At 37.2% G+C, this 23,621-nt stretch overlaps 1 protein-coding gene across 1 annotated transcript; it reads right to left on the bottom strand.

Annotated features, from left to right (window-relative positions):
- Positions 1 to 19,989: 19,989 nt before the first annotated feature.
- LOC104092096 (membrane protein of ER body-like protein) lies at positions 19,990 to 22,708 on the bottom strand. The gene is made up of 4 exons (XM_009597601.4): positions 22,629 to 22,708; positions 21,531 to 21,686; positions 20,570 to 20,628; positions 19,990 to 20,452 (listed from the first exon to the last, which is right to left on the bottom strand). The coding sequence occupies exons 1-4, from the start codon at positions 22,651 to 22,653 to the stop codon at positions 20,144 to 20,146; spliced, it is 549 nt and encodes a 182-aa protein (XP_009595896.1). The 5' UTR covers positions 22,654 to 22,708; the 3' UTR covers positions 19,990 to 20,143.
- Between the last annotated feature and the right edge of the window lie 913 nt (positions 22,709 to 23,621).

The following is a 23,621-nucleotide window of genomic DNA, read 5'->3' as shown; positions in this document are numbered from 1 at the left end:
AAAACTATTGCTAGTTATTTTCATGTATAGTGAATTTGAGAGAATAAGATTGAGATCATTAAAAGAACTATTGAGATATTCATGATATTTTGAGTAAATTTATTTATTATGTGTGTAGAAGTTTGGAGAACTTGCGAAGAATTATTTTTCTGAGTAAATTATTTTCTATCATATTGGTACCACAGCTTTTAAGGTCTTGTTAGAGACTCAAATAGCTTTCACTTCATGCAAGCAGTACCACAAGTGTATGCTGCCTGCCAGATCATGTTGAGAAGGATTACAAAAAATATATTATACGTTTAATATGTGCAAGAAAACATGCATACCAAAAAGAAACTCTTCTCTAAAAGGTGGAGAGAAGGGTGCGAAAAAGATTGAAAGCTGATGACAGTGCATTAATAATTAGGAGCTGGTGATAAGTGTATCAGCAATTGAAGCTTATTAATTACAAGTGAATCAACGATAGAGACTTGGTGAAACGTGCATCAATAATCGAGAGCTAGTGAAATCGGCAATGGGGAGTTGGTGACAAATGCATCAACAAAGACCATAAATATTTATTAAATTTGGTAAAAAGTGTATCAACAATTGAAAGTTGATGAGAAATGTATCAATAATATTAGAAGTTGAAGAAAAATGCTTCAACAATTGAAAGTTGATGAGAAGTGTATCAACAAATTGAAAATTGGAGAGAAGTGCTCCAACACAACAATAATAACAATGAAAGTTGGTGAGAAGTGCATCAATAAGTGGAAGTAGAAGAGAAGTATTTCAACAATTTAATGATGGAAAGAAATGCATCAATAATTGGAAGATTGGAGAGAAGTGCTCCAACACAACAAAAATCGTATATAAATTTGAATTAAGAAAGAATACTGACGAATAATTCAATGTTAGAGTAGGAAACCTAAATTGTATAGGATTTTAAATTTGATAATTTATTTGACTTTTATCTAAATAGAATCTGAAGTCAGAATTATATAGGAAATGTTTTTCCAGTTTCTAGCTAAAGTAAATTTCGTACTGACTGCTTTCAGCCCAAGGTTAGATTTATTACTTATTGAGTTCACGTGGTCGATTGTACTCATACTACACTCTGCACTTCGTGTATAGATATAGGTACTTCCGTACGTGGTGATTGCTAGAGTTATGTTGGTATAAGCTTTTGGGAGACTACGAGGTAGCTACTATGTCATCTGCAGACTTTGAAGTTCTCTTTCATTTATTTATGTTATTACTGTCCTATTGTTCAAACAGTTGTATTGAGGATTTGGTCTTGTATTTTGATATTCAGTAGTGCTCATGTACTCGTCGACACCGGATCATTGGGATAGTTGTAGTAGCATTATTGTTGTATTCGCAGTTATTTCATCATATGTCCACTGTTGAGTTATTAAATTTTGATTTATTGAATTCATTGTTATTGCGAAACTGTTGGAATGCCTAGCAAGTAGTGTTAGGCGCAGTCGCGACTCCGGTGGGAGTTGGGTCATGACATGATAATGAATACCTCGGTGCACGCACGCACGCCCATCACCTAGCTCGTGTGTCACCCCAACACATCTCAAATATTATAGTTCTCAGGGATAATTACCCTCAAATCCAAGTTCGGATATGTTATTTACTTCAAATAAGCCAAAACAATACCGATCAAGCCAAAACAATACTCTAGAACGCCATCCCGAGCGAATCGACCTCAGAACAACTCGAAGCTAGCCAAAATCAATTCAAAAACATCAAACAATGCCGTAGTAAACAAATCCAAATGATAAAGGTCAAATCTTTAATCAATACTCAAAGTCAATCAAAAGGCTAACTCGGGCCCGCACCTCGGAACCTGACAAAACTCACAAATTCTGACAACCCATTTGACTACAAGTCCAACCTTACCAATTTCATCCAATTCCGACTCTGAATCGATGTTCAAAACTCAATTAGTCACTTTAGAAAAGTCTAGATAGAACCCCTAAATTTCTCTTTTAAATTCACCAATCAATTGCCAAACTCGAAGATGGAATTATGTAATAAAATCAAATCCAAGTAAAAAATACATACCCCAATCCCAATCATGAAAATCCCCTCCAAGATCACCCCAAATCCGAGCTCTATAGCTCAAAATGTGATAAAATCACCTCAAGGTCCGAAATACAGTACATATAAGCTCTACCCAGTTATATGCATCATGATTGCGGTATAGCCCTCGCGATCGGGTAGAAAAAATAGCACTACCAGCAAAAACACTTTACGTTCGCGATTCAGCACCAGCGAACATGATGAATACAGACGACTAACCTTCACGAACGCGACCTCGCTCATGCAAAAGCAAAGAGGAACTCCCCCAGCTCCTGCATTGAACCGCGATCGCGGACAACTTTTGCAAACGCGATGGTCAAACCTACTCTGGCTCTGCAAACGTGTTCCTACGGTCGTGAATGTGTAGAGTAAAAACACCAAACTCCAACAAAGACATCGCTATCGTGGCCACACCCTCGCGGTCGCAAAGAACACCTGAAGCATCAAAATTAGCAGAAAACCAGCAATCACACATGAAGGAAAAATGGTCGGAGACCACCTCGAAACTCATCCGAGCCCATCGGAACCCCGTCCAAATAAACCGACAAGTCCCAAAATATAACACGGACTTACTCAAAGCCTCAAATCACACATAATAGCATAAAATGATGAATTGCTCCTCCATTCAAACTTAATGAATTATTTCAAACTTCCAATTTCCAAACTTACACCGAACACGTATAAACAACTCGGAATCACCTCAATTTTTTCACACAAATTCCAAATGACACAACAAACCTATTCCAACACCCATAACACCAATCTGAACCCAATAATATTAAAGTCAACAACCAGCCAAACTTATGAACTTTCCAAACCTTCAAATTTTATATTTCCGCCGATTAGAGCCAAAACCTTCTAGAAACATCTAAATGCAAATACGGGCACATACCCAAGTCCAAAATCACCCTTCGGACCTAACGGAACCATAAAAACTCCGATTCGATGTTAAATACACAAAAATCAAATTTGGTCAACTCTTCCAACTTAAGGCTTCCTAGTTAATAATCATTTTTCCAAATCAATCACGAACGACTCGAGAAACAAAACCGGCGATACATGCAAGTCACAATACACCATATGAAGTTTTTTATGACGTCAAACCACCGAACTGAATTAAAATGCTCAAAACGATCGGTCAGGTCGTTACATTCTCCCCCACTTAAACATACCTTCATCCTCGAACATGCCAAGAGTCATTCCAAAGCAATCAAATCATTGTAAAAACTCGCCAAAGATATACCCATGGATTATCTAGCGTATACCCAATCCATATAAGCCTGACAACACAACCTAACTGAAGATTCTTACTTCAACCTTATTCCATATACCTTAGAACCCAATCCCCAACATCCGGAATTCATCACAAGACCCGAATCTCACATCTATACACTGCATAAGTCTAAACAAGCTATATCAAGCCATAAACATAACACAAGATATACCCACATGATTATCGCATAACTCAGATAATCATCACAATAACTTTCGACCACAATAGCTAATCAACAACAAACCCGGTACCAGCGACATATCTCATATCAAATAAAAATTTATTTTAAACCTTCGTACACTGCCAATGATGAAAAAACCACACAAAAACTCATAACCACCCATCAGATCAACAAGTCATGGAGTTCTCTCGCCCGACAAGAACCATAGCCAAATTCTAAATTGACTGGTGACATTATTCTTCCAAACATACCATATTCAAATCCAATTGCACTCATTCTAGATCCAAAAATCTCATCTCATCTGGTGCAAGCTGCTCGACTGACACGCCACATACCGTGCAATTCGTGCTCCAAACAAGGAACAACTCGAATATACCCAATGATGGTAAGAGAATAAAGTGAGAGAACCATCCCACAAGTTCAATGGATATCACCACAAATGCAATGCTATGAATCCATCTCACAAAGAAGGAACAAAACACACGAAATAAGCACGAAGGATCATATCCCAACACAATTCTGTTGCAATGCGTGACCTAACCCAAACACCGATCCACATGAAATACCTCAAGCCATGATGCTCACAATCAAAATCCATATGCATATCAACAATAAACACGCGAAGTGCATGACCATAAATATGGAGGAACAAATGGCATAATATACCACAAATAGGAAGACTATAATCAAGGTGCAATCAACCTTTCAACATCTCGTGAGCTATCTCGCTCGAATTTCGCTGTAAGGCCCGAACATAACAACATCGTGTGTGTGAATAGTCAACAATATGACAACCCATCGTAACATAGAAGAGTAACACACTAAACATATCAGACACAAATAAGATCAATTCTAATCGAATGACACACCCCTCAATAATAGATGTGCTGAGTAAACAAAATCCGACCTGGTGTGGAATACACATCCTCATTAGGCCTACCAGTGCCCTCCAAATCTATTATGATCCTCCCGAAATAGGTAGATAACTTCTAAAAATTCCATAATAATCTATCCATAACACATACAATCAGCTGTCAACCTCTTTACATACCTCAACCGTCTGCAACCAAGGAACAATCTGCCTCTGGGAATCCTCCTAGTCTTCAAATCCCTAGAATACAAGAATATACATGTCTGATCCCAACTCCACAACTCACATGACCACACATCCCTCATATACAATCTTCTCACAATAAATACTTCCATAATTATTTCGTGCCACATAGCAAAATCTGAACAGTAGTAGTTGATGAACTAGGTGATTATCGTAGTACCAGTCAAGCACCCACAGTCGAAACACAATGCTCCTTCTGAAATGCACGCCCTTATCATGTGATACCAGATAATGCCAACATTTTTCTAAATGTCTGAAATCGTACATGTTGTCTAGAACTCATAACCTTCCATTTAAACGGAACTACAACCTCGTACATGCAAACCTCACTCCCACATGTCGTACCACATCCCTTATGCCATCATATGAAAATACGAGAACCCCATTATCAATTCTGAATCACAAGTAGGATAGTCACCCCATCAGCCGGAAACCTAACAATAGGCCCCATCCAGGAGAAAAATTCACAACACACAACATACCCCTCATGCCTATCGAAAACATCCGCCCCAAGTTGTGGTTGAAACCATCGAGAACTTTTCGAAATCCATTTGCACATAACCAACCCATCAGAACTGAATCTCTCTAACTCAACCAAGCCACGTAGACCGCTCAACCTAAGAGTATTGCCACAAAACACCGGAAAATCTTCACCACACCAAGAGAACCAAAATAACCAGTCATATCTATTACCATGCCGACCCGAATTACTACCAAGCTGACCCATTTCGTTGAATTCTCCTCGACTTGCCTTCAAGTTAACACTTCTTTTTGGTAGTACACTATAACCCTTAACCAAAGCTCATCACAAGAGATCCTAGTATGAAACCACGTTGTCCTAAAGCCCATAAACCATTGTATTCCCTCTTAAGAATCCAATAGCACCGCAACCAAAATTCCCACTCTGAAGAGACCATCTGTGAATATGAAGCTATTTTTATAACCTCTCAATTGCTGAAATATAGAATCAATAATGATATAGAAATACCACAAGTCTTGGCACCATACAATGCAAATATCAAATCTGGTCCATATACAATAATGATATGAATCTTGAACTCATTAGAACCTTCTCGAAAGTCATCCCCTCTACTCTAAATCTCAAATGCACCGCCAATACGAGCCAGACGACTTGTGCTCCATTAGCACACAAATACCTTAGGAAGCAACCACATCTTAGTTAACCGAGTGAATTCCTTCTCCTTGCATACTACATCCCCCATGAATAACAAACCCGAATAATTCCTAGATTTCCAATATATCTATAAAGTATAGCGCATTATACATCCAGTCATAACCGATCCACAAGTATGCCTTAGACCAAAACTAACATAACACATGATCATGCAATCTGATCGTCGATAGCAAACTCCCCCTATTTGGCTGAAAGCCATAGAATATAACACCTGATAATTCCATAATACCCTTACTCCATAACTGCCATAACTGTCATAACCCCGCACCTTGATTCAACTAAATCCTTTACGCTCATGTAGTTCTAATCATAGAATACATCAACCCTTCTAGTAACCGCATATCCATCCTCGTGACAATCGTGCAAACTCCTTCAAGCGATCCAAACCCAAATTGCAGCAAATACACGACCTGCTAATAGAAAGGAAACTCTTCGCAGAAAAATCATGGAAATCAAACCTCAGACCATCCCGCAGGAGACAACCCACCTGCTTAGCCTCAAACTGACATCTCTTGATGATCCTATCATATACACAACCACTATCCAGTCACTTAATCCTCCCGAGTTTGAACTCGTCAAAAAGACACAATAATCTACTTCATTTCACAAATGAGCAACTGAAAGATCCCTATGCTCTCATAACTTAAGGCTGCATAACATATCAAGAGAGAAATCAAGCATTCATAGCCCTTTCGCATCCCAGCAAAATTCTTCTCATCACATCCAAAACATCTAAGCATAGTCCTTAGTCATATAATACTCATCATGTAGCTATTCAACCACTCACTGAGCAATAAATCCCACTCATAGAGACACTACCAGATATATAAGTCCAAAAGCATATACTCACACAACAGAAACCACTGAGCCCAAGCTGCGGTATGAACCTGGCCTCAAGTCCACCTGATAGGCCTATCTCCACACCATAGAGAACACATCTCGCACCTCATCCATGACAACACAAGTCATCGATACATAACTGATATTGAGTGCTCAACATAACATACGAGTTGATGAAAGGAATTTTAAGAGATACACTTCAAGCTGAATCAATGTCGCACGATAAGGAAGGAAATATGGGAAATATCTTACATGCCATGTAACCTCTAGAAGATAAGTATAGACGTCATCATACTAATCCACAAGACTCTACTAAGCAGTTGCTCATGACTCGTAGAACCTATGAACCTACAGGTCTGATACCAACTTGTCACAACCCAAAATCCACTTAGTTATGATGGCACCTAACCCAACTCGCTAGGTAAGCCAAGCAATAGTCAACCCAACTTTAATGAAAATAACAAGAGAACAAATAAGTGAAATAACTGAATATCTGTACAATAGCCAAGTATTTGGTACTACAAGTTATAAGCCACTAAGACTTAGATTTACAAAGGTGGTATGAAAATAAATACAATATTTGTTTGGAAGATACAAAAATAAAATATGAATCTAAAATTACCAAGAACAAGTGGTAGCTATGTCCGGAAAACAGGTACGTCTTAAATGCCAGCTCTCACTATTCACAACAACATTAGGTCCAAGATCTGCACGCAAGGTGCAGAAGTATAGTATGAGTACAACCGATCTGATGTACTCAATAAGTACCAAACCTAACCTCAAATTGAAAGCAGTGACAAGCTCGAAAGAAGGTCAATGTCCAATACGAATAATAATTACAACACAAGATATAATGCTGATAGCAAAAGATAAACAACTCGAGAGATATCATGTTCAACTCGTTCACAAATATGGAAAATAAAACATGCTTTTCAAGCATAACAGTCAAAGCCTCAATCTCACCACTGAAATAACTAAAACATGAATTTAACAAGGAGTTGTGATTTTCCAAACTTTCAACAACAGATAAGACATTTCCTTTACCATCTAGCATGAGGAAGATACACCTCTATACCTACATGCCACATATACATGTTTAGTCAATAACACCATATTACCATCTAGCATGAGGAAAATACATCTGTATGCCTACATATCAAATATACATGTCAAGTCAATAACACCACAGTGAAATCATCAAATACACTCACTCTCAGTACACTCAAGGTGCCTAGCACCAATGCCCTCACCATCACACACACAATTACTCAGCACTGTACGGGTGGTTGGCACAAATTCCCCTAACCAAAGCACATATATATTACTGTGCCTGCACTCACTATAATATTAGACTCCGGATGGGCGGATCCTAGCCCAAGCGCTAATCAATAATCACATAACCCAAATTATGGAGCCTGGTGCACGCATCGGCCCTAATCAGTACTACTTAGCTCTGGCGTACGCGTCACCTCAATATCAATATAATCATTGTGGCGTGCAACCCGATCCAAATATCAATCTGTTACAATGAGCAATCCGATACAACATAACTCACAACATGACTCTATGGCCCACAATAGTCATCAATCCGCTCAAGTCTCTATATGCCAACATCTCACAAAAACATAATCCAATAATACAACACGAAATATCACAATATGCCACAAATCTCGTGTCACGTACAAGGACACCAAAAACATGTGAGATAGCATATCAAAAATGCACAGAGGCAGAGTTATAACATGCAGATATAACTATCATGACTGAACAATATGACTATGGCTAAGGCAAATAGCTCAACATGGCAAAATAGCCCTATCATGTCTCAAACAATAAAGTAGATAACCTAGACATGGTTTCTAGCATGAATAATACTCATGTAGTCATACAGATGGATAAAATATGATATCAAAGAAACATGATAGCAAAACAAGGCATAGAATAGCCTAAGGACTACACGAATCATGAACATCTTGGTGCACGCAAACACGCCTGTCACCTAGCACGTGCGCCATCCCAACACATCTCAAATATCATAGTTCTCAGGGATAATGTCATGCCCCAAAATTGAGGAGCGCGACCGGTGCTCAACCGAGTGAACCTGGCCGAGCAAACCTACTAGATTTCCTTCTACCCAAACTCATTCATGAATAAAGAGAATATATATGTTTTAGTTAATCAACCAATAAAGTGATCATGTTGCAATACCAATTTCTTACCATCAGTTAATTTATTTTAAAGTCTCAATTCCAAACACATTTTTCATAATCTGAGGTGGAAATAGTAATTCAAGCACAACACACGAGTTTGACTTCCCTAACACCATTATACAACCCACACTATGTCTACGGGGCCTCTATAGATAAAGATGAGTGCAATGATAATGCCGGCAATAAGGCCCCGACTATACCTCAAACATATACACAAAGAACAAAAGATACATGACCCCGGGGTGAAGTGGGGCTCACCAAGTCAGCTGGGAAGAAGGTGTGCTACTATCACTGATCAATATCTCCTGCCGTGGAACCACCTGCACCTATTTAAAATATGCAGCGCCCCTGGCAAAAGGGACGTTAGTACCGTCAAATAGTACTAGTATGAAAATTAAACACTAATATAAGAATTCAGAAATACAAGATGAATATAATGAACTAGTGCATCAATAGAATAATATAGATAACCGTTTAAACCATAGCAAGCTTATTAAAAGCTATCAATAACATTTATAGGATTTAAGATAACATCCTATGTAACCATCTTCACACAAAGCTGCCCTGCCGCCTCACCCGATGTATACAGGTGGAGGTGTACGCACAATACCACAACTCTAATCAAGCGGCCCTGCCGCCTCACCCCAATGTATGCGGGTGGATGTAAGAACTTACATAAAGCGGCTATGTCGCCTCACCCCAATGTATGCAGGTGGAAATGTATCAACAATACTAATACCAACACAAAGCGGCTATGCCGCCTCACCCCAATGTATTCGGGTGGTGGTGCCACAACAATACCAAAACTATACACAAAGCGGTCGTACCGCCTCACCCCAATGTAAGCGGACGGAGATGCAGTCCTACAATACCATAATCCCTACACAAAGCGGTCATGCTGCCTCACCCCAATATATATACGAGTGGAGGTGTATCACAATCACAATCTCTACACAACTTGGTATAATAACTTTCACATAAATCACGACTAGAAATTATAACATGTGGATACATAATCCATAGTTTGGGATACATCCTCAATTTATAATGCAATATGATTAGAGCATTTGAAACACGAATTGAACATATATCTTCATCACAAAACTTATCTGAATACTCCATTTATAATCAACATCTCGGAACTTACAAGGATATAGGGAATTCCAATTCTTAAAGAAGAGTTTAGCCAACATACCTCACGTGAGCTTCTTTACAATCTAAATGTTCAGGAATTCTTAGCAACTTCAATCTATTTTAGAAATATAACAAATTAAACCAAAATTAGGAAGATGATCATGGTTCTAACTCATTTGAGCATTTTATCAAACACAATGTGTGCATAAGGTTTCAAGGCCCTTTTATGGAGAATTTCATCATCCCACAACCCAATATTTACCATGCCTAGTTCAAAATCTTCCTATACCCCTTGATATCACATGCATGTAAATAAACAACCCTCCTGCCCAGAAATTATCTTGCTAATTATCCAATTCTACACAAAATTCGAAAATGAGGGTTAGGGTGTAGAATCTTACCTCTAGGATGAAGACCTAGTGAGTTTTCCTTCTTAATATTCCAAAACTTGGGCAAGAATTGAAGAACAATTATTGACGAACACCTTCTCACTCTAGGACACTCTCTTTCACTCTAATATATCAGATTATAGTTCAAAAATGGCCCAAAGAGTGTATTTAACGAAATAGGGTCGGGTTTTAAAAACCCAAAAATGGAGCTCCGGAACGGTTCTGCGGTCGCATATGCGACCGCATATCGGTCGCATAATTGCTAACAAAAATGATCAAAAAATTTTCTATGTATGCGGTCACTATGCGGTCCGCATAACTATTATGCGGTCGCATAATGCACCGCATTATAGTTATGCGGTCGCATAGTCGACCGCATAGCTGCTTCCAGAATGGCCCTCTCCTGCGCACTTCTGCGGCCATTATGCGGCCCGCAGAGTGATTATGCGGTCGCATAATGGACCGCATAAACGCACTTTTTCGCCAAAAATTTTTCTTTACTTTTCGGTGCATTGTTCAACCCAAAGAGTTCGAACCGCAAAAAATTTCTACAATTCTCAAACACGTAAGCCTCGTCCGGCACCATAAAACGTTATTTTCTTTGTAAATTTTACCGGGCTTTACACTTAAGTAATTCTAATTTTTTTCGGGGTGTTACAGATAATTACCCTCAATTCGAAGTTTAGATATGTTACTTACCTCGAACAAGTCAAATCAATACCGGACAAGCCAAAATAATACTCTAGAAAATCCATCCCGCGAGGATGAACCTACGAATGGCTCGAAACTAGCCAAAAATAACTCAAAAATATCAAATAATGCTATAGTAAACAACCCCTAATGATAAAAGTCAAATCTTCAATTAAATACTCAAAGTAAACCAAAACGTCAACCTGGGACCGCACCTCAGAACCCGACAAAACTCATAAATTCCGATAATCCATTCGAATACGAGTTCAACCATTCCACTTTCATTCAATTCCGAATATGAATCGATGTTAAAAACTCAATAACTCGCGGATCCGAATCGTACTCAATAAAAAATACTTACCCCAATCCAAATCGTAAAATGCCCTCCAGGATCGCTCAAATCCGAGCTCTATAACTCAAAATGTGATAATATCAGCTCAAGGTCCGAAATAGAGTATCTATAAGTACTGCCCAGTTATATGCAACGCGGCATAGCCCTCGCGATCACGTAAAAGGAAAAAATAATTACCAGCAAAAACACTTCGCGTTCGCGACTCAGCACTAGCGAACCTGATGAACATAGATGATTGACCTTCGCAAACGTGACCTCTCTCATGTGAACATGACCTCACTCATGCGAATGCGAAGAGGAACTCCCCCAGCTCCAACATTGAACCGCGATCGCAGACAACTATTGCGAAGTCAAAACTACTCAAGCTCTAAGAACGTGTCCCTACGGTCATGAACGCGTAGAGTAAAAACACCAAGCTCTAACAAAGACATTGCTATCGCGGCCACACCCTTGCAATTGTGAAGAACACCTAAAGCATTAGAACCCGCAGAAAATCAACAATCACACATGAAGGAAAAATGGTCTGAGACCACCCCGAAAATCACCCCGAGCCCATCGGAACCTCGTCCTAACATACCAACAAGTCCAAAAACATAAAACAGACCTACTCGAGGCCTCAAATCGCACATAGTAACATCAAAGCAACGAATCGCTCCTCCATTCAAACTTAATGAACTATTTTAAACTTTCAATTTCCAAACTTACGCCGAACACGTCTAAACAACTCGGAATCACCTCAAATTTTGCACACAAGTTCCAAATAACACAACAAACCTATTCCAACTACCATAACACCAATCCGAACCCAATAACATCGAAGTCAACAACCAGTCAAACCTATGAACTTTCGAAACCTTCAAATTTCTAATTTTTGCCGATTAGAGCCAAATCTTTCTAGAAATATCCAAATACAAATCTAGGCATACATCCAAGTCCAAAATCACTCTTCGAACCTAACAGAATCATAAAACCTACGATCCAAGGTCTAATACATAAAAATCAAACTAGGTCAACTCTTCCAACTTAAAGCTTCCTCGTTAATAATTGTTCTCCCAAATCAATCCCGAAGCACTCGAGAATCAAACCCGACGATACACGCAAGTCATATTACACCATATGAAGCTATTTATGACTTAAAACTATCGAACTAAATTCAAATGCTGAAAGTAACTGGTCGAGTTGTTACAATTTAGGATTACTACATGTTAATTGGCCATGATGGCTATTCGTGAAATTCTTGATATACCCGATTTAGCTGTAATCATGCTTTATATCATGAGCACATATCCACACATTCATTTATTATGTCTTTGTGCAACTTATTGATTATTTATGATCATGTGCATCCTTGGAGATGAGATATTATTTCGAGTTATTATGATTATAGTGTATTTGGAGATGTTGAGCTGACTGATATAGATATAGCACAAGGTTTTTGTCGTGCGATGATTATGTTATGATATTGTTTTGGTACAAGGTCTTTGTAATGCATTGGATGTGCTGATCACGATCCATTCAGTTTGTTGATATGGATACATCCCCCCTAGGGTCGTCCTCTCATGTTTCTCTCTTGATGGCGTATACAAAGGTTGTGATAAACCAATGGATTTCTGGTTACATTCTAATGTGGATTTGATGTGGTGAGTTTTTTAGCATAACGGTAGAAACTTTGACCATTCAAGTGAATGATTTATGCATATTATATGCTTCTAAATTTATCCTCTAGCATGCTACTTGATGCCTCATTTATATGCTTTGGACTTTCGAGATAGAGCTATCCATGTTAAGTTGATATCCCATGATATATTCTTGTACAATATCGTATCTCAATTCATAATCTTGTTGTGTCTAAATATGAATTGTATAGGTTTATTAGTTAGTAGGTATCACATGGCTTGAACCTCGTCACTACTTCACTAAGGTTAGTGTTGATACTTACTGGATACACGTTGTTTCGTACTCATACTATACGGCTCTATATTTTTATTCCAATTCGGGCATTGGCTCGTGAGAACCTCAAGAGGGTGCCCAGTAGCTGATATAGGAGACTTGACGTAGTGTTACATGATCGCTCGCAGACCCTTAGAGTTCCCTTCCTTCTGTTATCATACTATTATTTCCATTTCAGATAGTGTTTATATTATTGAGAGATTATGTTGTATCTTAATTTAGAGCTCGTATACTATCAGGTTTTGGGGAAAGCATTCCCGTAGTCTTTTTGTATTTGTTTTTATTGAAGGATCAATTTTGTGTATTTATGCTATGACAATTATATAATATCTTGTTATGCTTAGTTTGATTTATGTTTAGATATTGGCTCACGTAGCATTGAGGGTTAGGTGTTATCATGACCATTAGTGGGATTTTGGGTCGTGACAGGAGTACCAAGGAAAATAGCGAGTGATAATGGAACACAGCTTGTTGGTGCAATAATTACCAAGTTCCTCAAAGAATAGAAAAATCAAAGGGATCACAACATCTCCTTACCATCCCGGAGCAAACGGCCAGGCAGAGTCTTCGAACAAAATATTAATTAACAATTTGAAGAAACGACTAGAAATGACTAAAGGATGATGGTCGGAAGAGGTACTCAGAGTCCTATGGGCCTACCGCATGACAACAAAGACCAGTACAGGTGAAACTCCATTTTCACTGGTATACGGATCAGAAGCATTAATTCTAGTAGAGGCGAGAGAACCTAGTTTAAGGTTCACATATACAACCGGGGACTCCAATGATGACGCATTAGCGACCAGCCTAAATTTGGTTGAAGGACGAAGAAAAATTGTATTAATACGGATGGCTGCATAAAAGCAACGAATTGAGAAATACTGCAATCAGAAGGCAAGTCACGAATACTTCAAAATCGGGGACATAGAAATGTTTTTCCATAAACACAAGTACTTAATGCGGAAAGGCTCGACGCTAATTAGGAAGGCCATATAAAGTCAATAAAATAGTCTATCAAAAGGAGCTTATCAACTCGATATGATAAAAGGAAAGCCGATACAATCCAAGTGGAATATTGCTCAGCTGAAGTGCTACTATTTCTAGCGTCTCCACGACGGATTGGCACCCGTTTAGTGCATTCATTTATTGTGACCAACCTTTTTAGATCATATAAATATGGCCGATCTTGTTGGAATAATGACTACATCAACCCTCGGTAATAATTTGCAACCTCAATAGTTCCTAGTCAGGGACAATAAATATCTGACTCAAAAGGACAAGGTATCGTCTTCATCTAAAACCATATTCCCTATACTTTCGCAAGACACAAAGGCTAGCTCTTGGATCAAGCCATTTGGTACAAAACTAGTATCCAAGCTTCCACACTTACAACCCGAACACTGAGGGGACTATACATATAGTATATGAGAATAAATGAGAATAAAGACAGAGAACTCTGTGAAGTTAGGAACTCCATGCCCGAGTCAAGAACTCCACGTTCGAGTTAAGAATTAGAATCCCACATTAAAGAAAGTCGCAAAAGATCAGTCTCCGTGAATATTGATATAGTTTCAGCACACAAAAGTACGCCTAAAGAAAGTTCATTTCGAGCTCATATTTTGTACTCGGTCCAACAACACCATTCAAATTGAATAACTCCAAAATTAGCAATGAAAAACTTTTATCATTCTAACTATCCGAGCATTAATTTGTTTTTATTTAAAAACATCTTCAATATGGGTTCACTGCCCCTACGAATTAAATATATCTTTGGCCCCAACCCACTAAGATAAACATTTATCGCGATCAATATTTTCGTAGACCCAATTGTCCTATCTTGATCAATATTCCGTTAGACTCATAGTCCAATCACGATCAATACTCCCTTAGACTTGAAGTCTATCAAGATTAATACTCCCCTAGACTTAAAGTCATACCACATCAAAATTTTCCAATACTAAAAAGTCATATAAGCTCAATCTTATCTCATGCCAAAGTGAAGGGGAGACATCCTCTTCATAGAGCTCAAAAATATAAAAGGGCCCTTATATTATTATTAAAAGTCGGACACTTAATGAGTACGGTCTTAAGTCATCATTCCGGACAAGTCGGAAACCAAAGAGTGCGGCTAAAAATCTCACTCCAGATATTAATATCTAAAAGAACCTTAAGTCTATAAGGCATAAATAACAATACTCGAATAATTACCGAAAACTCAAAATAAAGTACTTAAGAATTTGAAAAATCATTCAAGTACAAAAGAAAAAACCATAAATTGTCCATTAAGCAAAGGCCTCAAAAGCAGTTACTCCATCAATATGATCACAAAATGATCATCAAACTATTTTCAAAACAAAGAAAAATATACAATCCAGAAAACTAGTCACTGCATTGATAGCGGTCACTAATCACGAAAAGGAGAGTCGTTAATTAACTCGAGAAGTGGATGGAGCAGAAGAAGCCTCAGGATTTAGAAAAGGAAGTTGAGAAGCCAGAGAAGCAGTTGGGAGTGAGTCGAAATTGTAGGGTATGACTCAATGCCCTCTTCTTCATCAACCTCATCCAGTTGGTCTTGAGACAATTCAATCCTCCGGGGAGTATTCTTCAGAGGTGGTAGAGTTCATAGCTTGTTGCGTTGTCTCCACTGGCCGTTTGGTGTTATCGATTTCTTTGTTCAAAGTAGGGATCCCAGAGAAAACTTTTAAATTCTTCAGCTTGGTTCTAAAAAATGAGACAAGTTCCTACTGAAGCTTTAAATGACCATACCTCGAGATTGTGATGCCCTATTTGTCCTAAAGTTCACCCTTTTCAGCTTCGGAGAAATCAAGAGCATCTCTCGTAGATGCAAGTTCTTCCTCGAAACATTTTTTCCTCCCAATTGATTGCTTCAGCTCCTCGATAACTTGAGTGTAGTCCTAAACTAGCTGGCCCAAATACAATTCCTTCTCGATGAGTAAGGCTCCGAGACTCCAATATCTTCTGAAGACTTAAGATCCTGCACAATGAACGATTGCTCTTGCTCATTCATTTTAGGCCCTTACTTGATCCTACCCAATGAATCCTTGCTCTTGCTCATTCATTTTGGTCCCTTACTTTCTCCAACTCATCTAAACCGACTTAACATGATAATCCAAGGTCGCCTTCTCAGCTTGAATCCTCTCAAACTTGGATTCCCAAGCTTTGATTTCCTCCTACATATGTGGGACTGTACTCTCAAACACGGTAAACTCTTCATTATCTAGATTGAAACCAAATTAGCCTGAAATAAAAGACAAAATTGATGATTGGAATTAAGTTCAAGTAAAGGGATATGCAAACAAGAGAAGATCCAAAGTAAATATGAATACCCTGAGAGTATAACACAACAAGTTATTAACAAGAGGGGCATTGTTATACTTTTCTGTCTTTTATTTCTCCAAGGGGACAACCAAACCTTTTATCCACATGGTAGCTTTATTCGGATTCTGTAAAAGATTTACATTATTCGGCACCTTAATAGTGATACTGCTTCTACCAACACAAGTTGTGGGATCGACTTCTATATCTTGAGCAATCGAAAATGTTGGTAGAGGGACAAATTCACGATGAGCAACTTCCATGGTCTCATCCATGGCAGCCTAATCCCAATCAACTAGACCATCAAAATTTGCTTTTGCCAAAGAAATGGTCCTATCCTCCGAACTAGGAACAACAACTGTTTTACTCGATCGCAAAGTCGGGGTTGCTTTTTCAACTTGTTTCTCGACCAGGAATTTTCTCTCGTTTCAGTCCATGAAGATTTGCTAAAATAAAGTAGATTGTAGATTGACTCGGGGATTGCTCAGGTCATATCTGGGTACTATCTTGAAACTGGATCTAATTCATCTTCTCACCGGAGACGAGTTAGACGAGACTTTCTTCCCCTCCTTCTTCTTCTTCTTCTTCTTCTTCTTCTTCTTCTTCTTCTTCTTCTTCTTCTTCTTCTTCTTCTTCTTCTTCTTCTTTTTCTCAGTTAGTGTTTACATAACTATAAATAATTCTATTTATTGATACAAGAATTACAGTGGTTTATAGGTTCCATCCAGAGGTCATAAAGGTACTTTCAAGACCTTTTGTCAATCGAAGATGAGGACAAGATCCTCTCAACCCACTCTTTGATATCGGGGATCACATCAAACTTCACGAGGGCAACTAAAATTGATTAGTTGTCGCAATTGAAATAGTACCGGAATAGAAGAAAAATACTTACGTTAGGCGTTCCACTCTTCCCGCAACAAACATCTCCAGATTGAACCAGTTCTCGGGATGGTTTGTGTCACGATCCAAATCCTACCAAGTCGTGATGGAACCTAACTCAATCCACTAGGCGAACCAACCAAAATAAAAGACAAACCAAACTGAAGGTCAGCTAATAAATAATGAAATAAGACCGCAAAATTTAATACAAACTATCCCAAAAATTGGTATAACAAGTCATGAGCAACTAAGAATAGGAATACAATCCTGATAGAAAGGAAATACATCATCTGCTTAAATATACATCAATCGAAATATAAGACCCTAGGCTACCATGGACAATTAGAATCTAATGACTGTAATATTGATATATCTTTAATGCATGCTCTCAAGCTCTACAACAGTTCAGCTCCAAAATTCGTGCAAGTAGTGTAGAAGTGTAGTATGAGTACAATTGACGTTATGTACTCAATAAGTATATAAACTAATCACAACGAAATAGTGAAAATATTTAGTCAAAAGATACTCACTATATATAACCTGCGCAGTTCATAAACATATACAAAAATTAAAAAATACAAACAAGGAGCAACAAGTATGAATAATAAGATGCATAGTCGAAGTAGAAGATAAAAAACAAGTTTTCTTAGATATCATGATCAAACGCATGTAATAATGCACCGATTTTTCATATAAAGGAGAGATCTATCAATCAATATTTATTTGAATACTTCTACATGAATCTAGAATGTCTATGCATGATACACCCTCCAAATGTCCAACAACCTGCATATAAGTTCCATGCATATGTAAACTGCACAGAGTAGAATATGAGGATGTTATGCATGAATGTTGCATGTAAGAATGCATGAATATGCGTATCTCATATCAAACTAGAAATCCGTCAGTTTTTCACAACACGTGCACATACTGAATAACTAACATGGATAATCATATGAATCTGGAGGGGTGGATCTAATTCATGCTCTATATCCGAGTGTAATAGCTCTACAATCAATCATTAATCTGCCATACCCTTTGTTGAATTCTTGTTTCTAAGGGAACATTGATGATAGATTCATGGTATAATCATATAATTGAGTGAAATCACTTATCACAACGTCTTAGGTAAAAATCGATTCAAAAATTATCTCAACACGAGTTCTCTAGCTCCCAAAATGATAAAATAAAGTGCAAGTACGAAATGAGGTTATATACATAAGTGCAAAAAATTTTAGTGCAGATTTTTGAAAATAACACCATTAATTGTCCCTTTTCACAAAAAATAGTCATAACTTTTTATATAGATGTCAAAATAAAAAAAAACATATCGGTTTTCTGGAAGCTGCATTCAAAAGGCTATAACTTCTATTTTTGGATCATCCCAAATTCTTTATAGATCGAGAGAAATACTCTTGTGGAATTAAGCCAAATGAAAAAGGGTCTCGAATTCAAATCTCTTCTAAACTTGCTTCAAATGCACCAAAATTCACCCGATCTGCTCACGTCTCCTCTAAATATCCCAACAAGTTTAAATATCCTATGTAGACTTATCCAAAGACTCAAAATACGAATGAAAGAGATGCATGGTGATAACAACCAAAATATTAAATCGTAAATTCAAGGACCGAATAACTCTTGCAACGATCCAATCATCCTTCAAATCTTCTTCATATTTCCCTTTTCTCCTCCTCCTCATCATCATTGTCGTCATCATCTTTGTCTTTTCTCGGGTTTCATATAAAAAAATCTTCTTAGACATCTCTTCATCAATCCTTTGACAGATGAGAGAGTAGATTTTCTTCTTTATCTTATTCATGGCAGCAATACCATCCGCTACCTCCTGATTCGAGATTCGTTGTCGTGCAACTTCTCCATAATCAACTGCTTCATCAGGGTCGACACCCTTGTTAGGCTCCTTGCTCAAAAAAATCTTTTAGTAGTTTCACTATTATGACATGATAGTTTATTTTTAGTACTAGCCTTTATTTTCGTGTTTCGAGAACTTTATTAGCTTTATTTTATGTTTCTTGATTTGTGTGCGTGATCCGTGTTATTTTCTGAAAAGTTTTTATGTAAACTTATTAAGAAAACGTGATTTTAGGATTAAAATAAAACTTGAGTTGACCACGGTCAACATTCTTAATAAACAACCTCGGATCGGTGGTTTGATGATTTCGGTAGGTTTGTATAATATTTTTGGACTTATACGCACTTTTGGTTGGGGTTCGGGGTGACCCGAGCTGTTATGTGAAAAATTATGAAAAATGAGTTTTCAAGTTTAAAATCATTGTACTTGAGATGAATTTAGTTTATTTTTTTCAACAGTACTTTCTTTCTGACGTAAAAAAAAAACGAAATTTCCTAAGAAAGAGCCTCAGAAAGCTTACATAAAATTTATTAACGAGTCTTAAAGCTTACAAAGAAATTAACAACAGGTGGAACTATAAAAGATGTGAATAAGATGCCCATGAAGGATTTTCTGATATTGTTTCAGAGAAAAAAAGAAGAGGGAGATGGCTTAGAGTCAATTAACCAGCGCCATGAGCCTCTTAATTAAATGTCCTGCGGCGAGACCAACACCCGAGGCCATACTTGCAGTGATAACATAGTATAAAACTGTCTTGACCTTAAACTTGTTTGGTCCTTGCTTATAAGCATTTGCAGTAGCAAGTATGATAACGCACAAAAGATATGTCACCAAAACTGCAACACGCTTGTAGTCTTTGTCATCAGTTGTGTAGCCGTATACTACTGGTAATTGTACGAGGCCCAGCACAAGATATGAAAACATGGCAACAGTAGCATGTAGTAGGAAATACCCAGTAGTCACCAACTGCAATTTTTCATGGGACTCAAAAATAGATTAAAAGAAGTAATACATAAGGAGAAGGGTGCAAAAAGAACAGACAGGGTACGCTACTAAAGAAGAACTAGAATGAGAAATACTTACATTAAGACAAATAACAAGGAGTCTGCCTATCAGGTATGCCACTTCAGAGGATATCATGACTGCATTATTAAGATAAATCTATAGGTAAGCATATTGTGTCCGTCGAAAGTTCAGGAGAGCTATGATTCAATACTCTTCGAGTTTTAGGTGTAGTAGCTACTGTCATAAGCCTCAAACTACCCAGAAAAAGATATAAATTGTTCTACCCTCTAACAGAAAAGTAAAGAACCTTGTACTATTTGTATTAGGATATCGTTGGATAAAACCTGAATTAAGTTCAAAATATATACTAATGACACTCTGACTGGTGTTTTTGTATGGTATTCCACCTACTGCCAGAGTGCTTTGCATTATATTATCCATTTTTGGCAGGTTGATTTTGAGGTAACCAACATTTACATGCTACATTAAAATTGAGCGATCTCGAAAAAAAATATCGATTACTTAAAAGAACTCACAACCGGGCAACAACAACATTGATAAGAAATGTCATGGTGGCAAAAATCCAAATGATCTGTGTAATCTCGATTGAATTAGCTAGGTAAACATTAGCTAAAAGATCGTGATTCTATAAAGTCGAAAGTCTTTTATAGCTTTTACCAGATTTCCAAGATCACCATTAGAGTGACCAACCAAAAATGTGAAGGTATAATAGTAGTCACTACAACATAATGCTATGAGTATATATTTCGCAGCAAAAAGGAATTGTCAATATAGCTACAACGCAGAAAATATTCGTAGCACTAAGATTTAGTCTACAACCACGGATTATATAAAGTCTGTAGCTAACTTTTAGTTACGCTACATTTTACTATAGATGCTACGGAAAAAGCAATATTGTTGCTAAAGTGTCCAGCTACGGAAATTTTCATATTTAGCTACAATGTATTTTGTAGCTACATATGCGAAATGTTGTAGTGAGTAAAGAGATAACCTAAGCAACCGAAAAAGGAAATCTTACCTAAAAGAAGAAGTGGTCCGCCGAATGAGTCTTGACTCTCACCATTCGCATACTTACTTGATAACTGCCTTTGGAATCTGGGCTTAGCGTAAAAACGCCTATTTTCCTGCTTTACCCTTGTCTCTGAACCATCACCCTGTGTTCCCTTAGCGTTCCCTTTAATGACAAACAGAAGCCCGTTATTAAACTGATCCTGATAATAGATTTATGAATGAATCTGTCATCAAATTGTAGTACAGGCAACCAACCCAGTCATCAGTAAAGAATCCGTAGGCCATAGGTATTCAGAATCAACACAAAACCCATTCTGAATTTAGTAATTCATCCTAGAACAACAGAGCTTACGACTCCACAAAATGCAGTTCAATCTGCTTTGTACATTTATATAGGGAGTAAAATTATTTTTCTTTCCCTTTCAATTTTTCAGGATGGACTGCGGACTCAGAGGATTTAAATTATTTTTTCTTTTTGAGGGAGTTGGTATGAACTATGAAGTTATGTGTTTTGTAATCAATGTGAAATCGACAAAAAAAAAAAAAATCATTTTATAAACATTTTTTAGTCTATGTACACTTGTACAGGTAAATATATTGGGGAAAGATTTTACACTATCAACTTTTTTCTCGGAATTTAATGAATCATTGTAGTACTTTTTTTTTTGAAATGAATAAAAATATATTTTTTACATTATAAAATAATATACGTCTTTTGTTGAAATAAAAAAAAAAATTGTGTCTACAACAAAAAAAGAAATTACTTTTAATAATATTTTTATTTAAGATGGGGTCGGGGGTAGAGTGGGGTAGGGGTGGAATGAGTGGGGATAGAAAATAGGGTGAGAAATGATGAAAAAGAGCTCTGAAAAATATTTTTATTCTTCTCATAGGGAAAATATTTTCCTCCCACCGGAAGAAAATAAATTCATGAAGAAAATATTTTTCAAAACGCTAAACCAATCAAACATAGAAAAATTGAAAAACATTTCCCGAAAAATATTTTTCTTTCATACGAAACATACCCTGTATTCTCCAATATTTTGAAATTTAATGAAACATAAAAACAGAAACAAAACATAACACAATTCCTAATGGTGGTTACCTCTCATTTTGTCAGATTTCATCATAGTGCCGATGGAACTGATGATATGAGGACTATATTTGAAATAGTCAGCAGCGCAGCAGCCCAAGTTGTCTCTAAGAGCCAAGAGCATGGACTTAATATATAGACAACAGCCCGGTAATTTTTTATTGATTAAAGTCTTACTCCCTCCGCCTCACTTTATGTTACAAAGATTGAATAGATTCGGACTTTAAAGAAAAAAATTTACTTTTGAAATATATAATTTAAAATAAATTATAAATATTTATGTGACAAATTATCCAATTAAGTATAAAATGAGAAGTTTAAATGAAACTATTTCCAAAATTAAAAAGCGATTATTCTTTTTGGAACGAATTTGTCACGATCCAAAACTCAACATGTCGTGATGGCGTCTATCATGGTACTAGGCAAGCCGATAACTCAGACATTACCAACACTTTCAAATTTAAAGTATTCTAAAACAGGTTTAAATAAGTAAAAATATCATAAAACAGGATAAAATGTCATAACTCAATACAGAAGTTTTCCAAACCAGGGTGTCACTGAATACATGAGCATCTATATAATACGAAGTCTGATATACTGTCTAAGAAAAATAGAAACCGAATAAGTAAATTGAGGGATAGGGGGATGAGAGTCAAGGTCTGCGGACGCCAGGGCAACTACCTCGATAATCTCTGAATGACTGAAATTTGTGAATCAGTAACCGCCGTGATCGGAAACATCTGGATCTGTGATCTCGTCCAATTTCACTCCTCTATTCGAGGTTATGAAAACGGTTAATGCAATAGTAATACCCAACAAGAGTCGGGGTCGAATTTCGCAGGGAGCTATATGTATGGGAGTTAGTAGTATATATCTTAGCATGTGAATTTGTATATCTAAATTTGCACTTCCACAAAAATTGGTTGTTTTAAAATTTAATCTAAACTACAATTGCAATTTAAGAAATAAAATTAGAAGATTGTTTTTGTTGTTTTTCAAATGTTG

The sequence above is a fragment of the Nicotiana tomentosiformis genome, chromosome 1 (assembly GCF_000390325.3).
Source record: "Nicotiana tomentosiformis chromosome 1, ASM39032v3, whole genome shotgun sequence".
NCBI classification, from domain to species: domain Eukaryota; kingdom Viridiplantae; phylum Streptophyta; class Magnoliopsida; order Solanales; family Solanaceae; genus Nicotiana; species Nicotiana tomentosiformis.
Note: the sequence above shows the minus strand (reverse complement) of the source record. Positions and strands in the feature narration are given on the sequence as shown.

Excerpts from the sequence above, each read along its gene's own strand:
- LOC104092096 (XM_009597601.4), bottom strand. The coding sequence starts at position 22,653 with ATGATGAAATCTGACAAAATGAGAG. Across the intron at positions 20,629-21,530 it reads CGGACCACTTCTTCTTTTAG|TCATGATATCCTCTGAAGTG; the intron begins GTAAGATTTCCT and ends TTAATAATGCAG. Across the intron at positions 20,453-20,569 it reads TCCTTGTTATTTGTCTTAAT|TTGGTGACTACTGGGTATTT; the intron begins GTAAGTATTTCT and ends GAAAAATTGCAG.